A 10,406-nucleotide genomic window follows, 5' to 3' on the forward strand; every position below is an offset into this window, starting at 1 on the left:
GGTGAGCTCACGCTCTTGTATAACTTGCTACAATGCTAAAAGGAGACCTCAAGTTTATCCGTTGCCTGGGATAGATGACCCAGAGTGCACAATTACGAAAAATTGTTTCGCCTACTGTACTTTAGTTATGGCAGCAGGATTCAGAGGATGGAACGTGCCTAGGGGTATATGTCCTATTGCAGTATTGGATGAATCCAGTATTGTGATTCCCCCGGTTGTGGACAGAGACAGAAGTATGGTATATCCTTTGTGTATAACAGCGAATCCAATCACACTGGAAGCAATGAGGGGAAATGGGACTGATGATAGGATTAGATGTGAATACAAGGAGGTTACAAAGAATGGAGAAATCATTACTATTCGTCTATGTAATACCACTCACAAATCTGCCCTGCAATGTAGTCAAGTAATACCAAGTAGGGGTACTATATATGTTATAAAGGGGTCTCAATGGGTGGCACAGCACTTTCTGCCTAATCTATATAGGGGCTTAAGGCCCCTGGCGGATATTTTTTGGTTATGTGAAACAGATATGGAAATTAAAATTAAAGTGTATCTGTCAGATTTAGACCTCTGCACACCAGTTATGTTAACTAGTAAAATAACGGTGTTGAATATACCATCATCCACACTGGAGAGGACGAAAAGGAATGCTGAATGGAGTGAAGATGCTCGAGTATACATTGCATGGAATCAGGAACCCTATGGAGTCCCTAGTGAACATAAAGCCACAGGGGAGGAATGGATCATTAGTGGCCAATTAGCAGGATTGATACCAATATGGGGACAGGCAATAAATGCACAATACATAGCACGTAACAGCAGATGGGTAAATGCATTATGGTATAATCAACAACGATTCATGAATTGGACAGTTGCAGCGATAGATGCTATACGAGACCAGCTACATGCTACATCTCGTATGGTGTTACAGAATAGGTTGGTGTTAGATACCATACTAGCAGGGGAACAGGGAGTGTGTGGTTATATAGGAGATGAATGCTGCACCTTAATTAATATGCACACAGGTGATGAAGGTAATTTAACTATTGCTCTTCGTAAGCTAAAAGAACTGCGTAACGAACATGTTGTAAACTCAAATTGGAACACTAAAACAACAAATTTGATGGATTGGCTCAGTAAACTCTCATGGCTAAAAATTCTTCAGATAATAGGAATGGCCCTGGGCGGATTTCTCTTTATTGTGGCTATACTGTTGTGTTGTGTATTCCCTCTGATAAAACTGTTGATTAAACGTACGCTTGGAGCAATAACAGGACAATTCCCTTTACAAGTACGTAATGAGATTGAGATTAATATGGATAGAGGAGGAAGTAGATGTATTTACGAAAATGAAGATGAAATTGAGCTAGAACTTCCCGGCTACTATGAGCTTGAATAGGAAAGCATGCTGGTTTATAAGCTCTACGACATCAAGGACTGAACGATAAAAAGAAGGGGTAAGTTGAATTTTAGATTATAAATATGTTTCATACAACCAATAGGTTGTTGCGACCATAAGGTTGCTACGCTACCTCACCCCACGATAGGTGGAGTGCTAGCTAGTTCCGGACGAATTCCGGATAGGGGTAGTATGGAAAACAATGGAAAAAAAAAAAAAAAAAAAAAAGAAAAAATTAATGAAAAGGGTAACAATGTGCCGATGGTGGATACCATTAGAAAATGCTTAATGGGTTATTTGTCTTTATAGGAAAATCATGGCGGAGAGCAATATTGACTGGAATGCACTCCTGTTGGACAACATGCCATCGATGACTCGAGACCAAACATGGGCGAGGACGTCAGACAGTGTCTTCCAGCCGGAGCCTGTCCCATGGCAACTGACGATGGGGGATCTACAACCAGGACCCAGCAGACCTCGTCCGCAGGAGTCCAGTGGCATATATTGGGCTCCACCTCCATGCCACTATCAGCCGCCAGTGACTAGCTACCAGCATCCCTTGCCAATTAATGTCACCAGTTCCCGAGACCCTCTCCACACCTCCCCTCCCATCATGCCGATGCAGGAATGCACTCCATCACAGGAGCAAAGGGCGCCACCAACACACACGGGTCCTCGAACCCCTGAGGAGCCCAGGGACACACCTTTCTCCCCAACTTATGACCCAATATCATCTGAGAGCAGCGACGGCAGCGACAGCGATACCAACACTCGTGTCGGATCCTGGTATTTGAAAGGTCGTGTTTATACTCAGGAGGACCTTGCCATCATGCCTTTACATGGTGTACGAGAGCTGGTGAAAGATGTACCACGTCACCTGCGTGCTGCGATGCTTGCCGCTCGTAAACAATGTATACAAAGGCAGTATAGTCGACGTTGGCATAGCCAACGCCGGGCAGCTTACCGCACCCTGATATCAGACAACCGTATCATGAAGCTCCAAATAGAGTCCCTCGAAACAAGAGTGGAGATGTATCAATTTGCTCTTCAGCACTTCCGCTCCCAGAGGGATGCAGTTCCTGCTGCACCCAATAATACCCCAAACCCTACTGAGTAGTGTATCGCTGCTCATATCCTTCTGTTTGGTGGTTTCAGTCAGGAGGTTGATTGATAGTGGATGGTTAACCATTAATATTATAATCTCTGCATGAAGTTAGTATTATAATCTTAGTATTGATCATTTATCGGAGTGTGTATCATGTTATTAATCATTTTCTGTAGATGATTTAGTATATTCATACGTGTGTGCTGAAACCACATAACCTTTTTGAAAAGGTGCAAGATGTGCCGCAGTTTAATACTGCCGTTACACGCTTACAGACAAATGCTTGTATTTGCTATGAAGAAATTGTTGTTGATTAATTGTTGTGGTGTAGTATGAGACTTGTTAGTCTCAAAGGGGGGAAATATGTTGAATAATTATATTGTATTCTTCATATTATGTATTCTTCATATTATGTATTCCTCATATAATGTTTATCAAGTCGTCATTATCTTATATTATTTAGTATTATTCATATTATGCATGTTTTTGGATTGTGTGTGTACTCATGGGTGGACAAAATAATGAATTCTTTCAGGTTTGCCTGTCTGTCATGTTTCATTTTTACGGCAGCCTCTTGGCAGCTGGACAGTTTGTTTTTTCTGAAGTTAAGACTACAGGTCAATTCTCTCTCTGTCTCCCTCTGGTGCAAATGAGGCTCATTGGACAAGAAATGTAACACTATGATTTGTTGCACAACACCTGGCATTTGGGAAGATTTGATGGAGACTTGATGGAGGCTGAGAGGGCCTCCCAAGGGGTCACGAACATTGACCTTTGTGGGGAGGGGGGAAGAGTCAATTGAGAAGCAATGAATGGTTTTGAGTGATTGTGTCTTGACGAAGACTCAACTAAGAAGCAACGAATGGTTTTGAGCAATTGTGTTTTGACGAAGAATCAATTGAGAAGCAACAAACTCTCAAGAAATAGTATAAATAGATGGAGCGGAGAGCGATCGGGGCGTCAGTTCTTTTGGTCGGTCTGGCTGCCGGAGGGTTTTTTGGGAATAAAATCCTTCTTTTTGCATTCTGACTCTGACTCTGCCTGATTTTTTCGAGGAGAACTACGGTTGAAGACTTCAAGAACCAGGAGTGGATATAACTGAGGATTTTACGTTTTTTCTGGAATATATGTTTGTGGGGTTTTTTGCACCGTGACTGGCCTAGGATACTTTTTAAATAAAATTCCACGACAGAAGGGGAAGTTACAGCCCAGCAAGCTTCAAAAAAGTGGGAGAACCTCAAAAAGAAATATAAGGTAATAATAATACCATTATTAAAAAATAAAAGTAATTTCTAATGTAATTTCTATCATTTCTAATATCCATAATTTTTTGTTGTTATAGGAGCGCTGCGGGGCTTAAAGGGCCAAGGGGTATCCCAATTCATAGTGCTGCAAAGATAGCCCGAGCCCTCAGCCCTATTCTAAAAGGGGTAGGAGAGTGATAGGGGTAGGGCTAAGGGCTAAGGGGTAGGGGTAAGGGGTAGAATTGGGATTGGCCCTTACTCTATGCCACCTTTGTGCATTTTAAAAATGGGAAATCTAAGGTTACAAGCTTGTAAATGTCGCGACAAAGATTGTTTTCATTATGGATATGATTTGGACACCTTTATTATAATGAATTTATCTTTAATAGGAAAGGTACCATATGCCTCTACTTATTCAATGACTGTAATGATTTTCAGACACAATAAATTGCATCATATTTTGTGCACCACTACATGCAAACTCCCATTTCTGATATCGATGCCTTTTTCTTTATCAACTGCAAAAATTGCATTCTGTCTCCTCCACACACCAAACACAATTTCTTAAATGGGTTAAGTTGTATTTTCCAAGAGAATGTCCTGAAATCCAAGTGTAAATAACTTCACTTCATAATTAGACTCAAATTTAACTTCAAATTCTCTCAAACATAATTTTAGTGTTTTTATTAAAATGAGTACTTTAAAAATATTCTTTCAATTTGTGTTACAATGACATTGTTGAGTATTCATTTTAAAATATATTTTAAAAAAATGTCTAAAAAATATATTTGAATGGTATCCTTTTGAAATTACACATGGATTTCAATCAGAGTGTATTTTAATTCAATATATTTCTAGAAATTGTAATATATTAGAATTATTTTAAAATGTGTTAAAAGTTTCACTGTGAAAACATGCTGTTAGTATACTTGCTACATATTTATAAAAAGTACAATTTTTGGAAGCACATTTTCAATATACTACTGACAGTATACCCATCATTATACCAGATACAATATATGATTCAAAATAATTCTCCTCAATTAAATATAGTTTTTACATGGATATGTTGAACGAAATAGAGTTTACAAAGTTTCTCACAGCAAGATGGATACATTGTTGCAAATATATGACTTATTTTAGAAATGTTTGCCAAAAAGATTACTCTGTTATTTTTTAAAAATTGATTTTGTGAAGATGTATGTCTTCGTATGAATTTACATCGATATTTATGTGTTTTCTTCAGCAATCTGAACATTTGAAATTGTCTTTTATTTTGTATAAAAGCCACAATTTTCATTCTTTAAATACTTTAAGAAAAAAAGCAACACTCATATGTAAACTTAAAGAACAATAACTAAGACAAGCTAAATGCCAGCAGTTTGATCTCACACACTCATCTTGGTAAAAAACATGAAAAAATGGTGTTGACTTACAAAAGAGAATGATCAAGAAATTCACATTTAAAAGTGCATACCTGTTGAATTTACAATAATTTATGAGTTTTTTTATGTTTCTTCCTACCTACTGATGGTCCCACCCTTTGATTCCTCAGTGGACTGAACAGTGCTCAGTTTTTGTCATGAGGTTTGTCAGTGTGGCATATGGGGTAGGCTGGGGAGCACTGTGACACAAACCCTTACAAAAACCTCCAACCCACATTTCCTCACTCATTTGTTGCTTTCAATTCAAGATGACACAAAAAGAAGATTTTTCATGGGACTACAAAGTAAAGACCATACCAGGAGATGTTCACAGCTTTAATAACACAGGTAAGTGAACTGATGGTTAAAAGATCAAACTGATGAAATGAATCCATTCGTAAAACGTCTCATCAGAGGCTGGTCGAGAATCTGCTTTGAAGAGATTTTTACAGGAGTACACCTTGGTAACATAGTTTATCATTGTTTAATAATAACTCATACTTGTATCAGGATTTTGAAATGTTAATTTGAAGTTTTGTTGATGTGTTCCTAGTTTTTGTTCAGGCAGTGAGTTGAGCTGCAACACTGTGCATTCATTTGACATCTGGGGCGCTGGCACCTACGTTGAAGTGAATTCAGGTAAGAACATATATTTAATGTTCATATTTTAATTTTATTTTGTTTTTGTATGTGAAGAGGCACTTATCTGTGATCTTGACATTAATGTTGGATCAAAGATTTTTCCAGTGAAACTCAATGAGCATACCATGTTCTTAAAATGCAATTTATATTTTTTATGTATTATTGATTTATTTATTACAAAGGGGGCGACAGACTAAAAAAAATCTTCTCTTCTATAAGTTGATTTGTCATTTTTAGAACTTTTCTCCCAACTGCTGAGGATATTCTGAAATGAAGCAACAGCAAAACAAACATTTATCAAAAGTAGATCAACTGGATGTTTGTTTTTTTCTATTTTTGTATTTCACCATTCAAGGGACTATATTTGGTAACTTCCACATTCCCTTACAGTTCAATCTAAATAGCAGTAACTCATTGAGGATGGCTGGATGCATTTCATTTGAAAACATGGAATATATTGAGACTTTATATTTGAAGCTTTGTACATATAAAGCATCTCTTCAGTCAAAATATTTCCGTTTGAAAAAAAGATGCTCGAAATGTCCCAAAATGTCATCAGTGAGTTTTTTAAGCTCCGTAAGTTAACCCCTCCCTTTATATTTTTTTGTATTGATAGCTGCCACCTCGGTCAGTCTTAATATTCTTATGATGATTATTCTCATCATAATGATTATGACTGTTATTTTTATTGATTGTATTGATCGCAGTACATGATGTGGAATTCATTAGAAGGCGTTGTGGTAAAATGCTCCTCTTTTGCTTGTGCGCTGGAGAGTTTTCCTCCACTAAACATATTTAAATGAAGAGATTTGCTGTCTCCACCTGAAGGGAACTAATTGATTTTACATTTAATGCTGAACATTATAAAGGCGTTATTTACCAGTTTCTGGAGCTTATCTGTCATACATTTAAAAACTGAGAGACATTTGTTGTTCACCTTGACAAAGATTTTGTATTTTCATTACAGACTTCCCATGATTTTAACGATCATGAATATTTGACACACTCAAGTGATGAACATTCATAAAAATGTAATATACCTGCATTTTTTTTAACTGCAGTTGTTTTTAAAGTGCCATATAAATAAAATTGAGTTGAGTTGAGTTTTATTCTTTATTTAACAGTGCATTTCCTTTAAAACATGTTTTGCAGGAACACAACCTGCTCGACCTGCTCTTTTCCCAGTGGTTCAGCGCACCTCTGGGACCAGAGGCAAACTGACTGTTGGCTGTCTTGTACATGATTTCAGTCCAAAAAGTACTTTTCAGTGGACTGATGGGAACGGGAACGATCTGACCTCAGAGCAATACCCTCCAGCGCAGCGAAATAACACATATACAGGAATCAGTTTGATCAAGGTATCAAAACGCGACTGGAACTTAAAGAAGAGCTTTCATTGCTCTGTTAAACATGGTGAAAGCACCGAAAGTGTCATGGTAAAGAGTAAGTATTTCATATCTTACTGTCCTCTACTTCCATGCATCACTTAATCTTTCATTTACCTTGAATTGTTTCTATGTTCCACAGACAGTGACCCAGTGATCTCTGAAGTGAAGGTAAATCTGGTCTCAGTGGCGAGTGGAGAAGATCAGATGCTGGTGTGTTCCATTCAGGATATCGATCCACAAGAGTTGCAGGTCAAATGGAAGAAAAACTCTCATTATTTGAGTCAGGATAATGAACTGACTATACAAAATAATGGGGACATATACTCAGCTGTCAGTGTCCTCAAGGTCAGATATTCAGAATGGAACTCTCAAAGTGTTTACATGTGTGAGATAACACACGAGGGGATGACACTCACAAAGGAATTTTCCAAAGGTACAAGATATCTCCACTTATGATGCTGTCCATGTTCAGCTGATTTGCATTTGTTGGAAAATGAAATTTTCTCAATGTTCTCTTTCATTGGTCCAGTCACAGTGGCGTTGAGCAGTTCAAATCTCAAAGAAATTCACGACAACAACCGGGCAGAGTATGAGTGTGTTGTCTCAGGACAGAACGACTCTGTCCTACGGAGTACGACCATCAAGTGGCAGATTGATGGACGGGCGACCACGGACAACATTGAGCAGAAAAATGTTGCAAATGGCAAAAGCAGCAAACTGACAATGACCCTCACACAGTACAGCCAAGTCAGCAAAGTGAGCTGTTCTGCCGTTAGTGAAGACATGACATCGTCCACTCGAGAGCTGACTGTCCACAACGGAGGTATGTCGACGTCTTGATCAAGGCAGCACTTTAGGCTCATACATACATAAATATTCTAAATCTGTGTTTCAGATGGGAGTGAGCCAAAAGTGACCGTCATCAAGACAGACATCAATCAGGGGTCTTCAGCCGAGGTCACTCTGGTGTGTCTGGTCTCCAGCAGCGTGCTGCAGGATTACTACATCGCTTGGTCAGAAGATGATGGACAAAGCAGTGGAGAGTATCAGGATGGTTTCACGACCACTTCACAAAGAACCAAAAATGGTTTCTTGGTTACAAGTATTTACACCACCACCAGGGAAAAGTGGAAGACTAACATGTTCCACTGCAACGTATGGACGCCCAAGTTCAACGTGACAAAAGGAGTGTCTGACGCAATGGGTAAATCCTGCGAATGTGGATCAAAGTAGATCTGGCTTTAAATGTGGTATTTTGTATTTTGTGTTCATGTGTCGTCGCTTCACGCTGTGGCCAAACAGAATCATGTCATCTGTTAACATGTTTTGTCTCAATCTGCTTCTGTCACAATGTCTTCGGTTGTATGCTGAGTGTTTCAAATAAATGTTGATGTTGCATGGAGACGCTTTTGTTGCAAATGTACATGAGAGACACCATCTCAGAACAAAACAAGGTGAACACAGTCAAATCAGGAGAGAAAGCTGACACCAAACAGACGTATTTAATCCTCTGTTGAAACAACCACAACATGGCAAAAAGTTTAAAACTGCTGTAATGCTGATTTGTTTGATAACTTTGTGCATGACGGATCAGTGCTCCATCCACTCATTTCATAGCACAAGTAAACACATTTAGAAGCATTAGTTTAGGACAAATTTGTGGATAAACCCTGAGATTAATATTCCTGTTGGTGCAATGTCACTCTTGGTGTTGTTCTTTGCTGATCACCTGCAGATTGGACACAAACTGGAAGCACAATCTATTAGCATGAGTGAGCCGAGCAGTGTGGCACACTTTATACAGTATCCTAGTAAATCAGGCCCTTGGTGTTTAAATCCCCTCCAGAAAATCTTTCCCTTTACATAACACACACACACACACACACACACACACACACACACACACACACACACACACACACGTTTGTACTTCTATCGTTGTGAGGACACTCATTGACATAATGCATTTCCTTGCCCCTGACCCTAACCCTAACCATCAAAAATAAACGTCTAACCCCAACCTATGCACTAAACCGAACCTAAACCCAATTGTAACCCGAAATCAAAAACCAAGTCTTAACTCTCAAAAAGGTCAAAAAAGGCCTGTCGAAAAGTGAGGACCGGCAAAAATGTCCTCACTCTGTTGGTGAAAAACAAATTTTGGTCCTTACTTTTGGGTATGTACAAGAACACACACACACACACACACACACACACACACACACACACACACACACACACACATACACACACACTAACAATGTCCAATGTACCTCCCTTTTCCTCAGGTGATCTTTCTGAGACGAGTTTTGTTCTGAGTTGCACTGATCACGACCCCGAGGATGAAATCAGCAGCCTGTGGTCAACAACATCCACATTCATATTTCTTTTCATCTTCTCTCTCTTCTATAGCATGATATTCAGTCTCATCAAGGTAAAACGCCTTTTTTTGATGCTTTGATTTGTACGAGTAGATGCATGAATGTCAGTTACATCATGTTAGATTTTCTGCACTCATCTGACCAAGATAAATGACACACACAAATGGAGTTTTGAGCCTCTCTTCACTGTGGAATTTTGTCTTCATTCTTCATTTGTGCAGGGAAAAAACTTCTATCATTGACGTAATATCAGAAAAAAATATTGATCATCCCGCATGAAGAAAAACATGTAAAGTTTTATTGTATTGACATTTTGAAAGTATTTACTAGCCATATAACAATAAGATTTAACTTTAATCGATTTTTTTGTTGACAAGAAAATCCTGTGTTGTTTTAAATGTGTTGTCAATTCTCGAAATATGGAAAAATCTTAATCGCAAACTTCATGATCAACTTCAGTTCCAACAATCCAAAGATGACTGGATTGTCCAATCGTATGATGATAGTTCTTGAACCTACCGCATTAATGTTTGATGTTTTCTTTTTCTTTTGTCACAGATGAAAGGACACTGAAGGCTGGGATGGCTGAGGGTACATTGATTTCTAATTTTTCAGATGTTTTCAGAACATCTTCCATTTCTTTGCATTTTTAAAGACTTCTGAATGATATGTGTGCATCAATAACTAATTAAACAACATAGAAATTACTTATCTGAATACTTTTCCTGGCATTTTGTACTTTTTGTGTGTATGTTTTCAGTAATAACATTGTTTCTTCTATGATTTTTCAGTAATTCAACAGATAAATTCTGGGTCAAAA

General features: G+C 38.4%; 1 gene segment (V, D, J or C); it reads left to right on the top strand.

Annotated features, from left to right (window-relative positions):
• The first annotated feature begins 5,367 nt into the window (after positions 1-5,367).
• LOC115387528 (Ig heavy chain C region, membrane-bound form-like) lies at positions 5,368-10,092 on the top strand. The segment is given in 7 exon segments: positions 5,368-5,523; positions 5,729-5,814; positions 6,970-7,260; positions 7,345-7,638; positions 7,735-8,028; positions 8,101-8,409; positions 9,494-10,092. Coding segments are annotated over 5 exon segments (1,080 nt in total).
• Positions 10,093-10,406: the final 314 nt, after the last annotated feature.

Source organism: Salarias fasciatus, chromosome 4, assembly GCF_902148845.1.
Source record: "Salarias fasciatus chromosome 4, fSalaFa1.1, whole genome shotgun sequence".
In the NCBI taxonomy this organism is placed as follows: Eukaryota; Metazoa; Chordata; class Actinopteri; order Blenniiformes; family Blenniidae; genus Salarias; species Salarias fasciatus.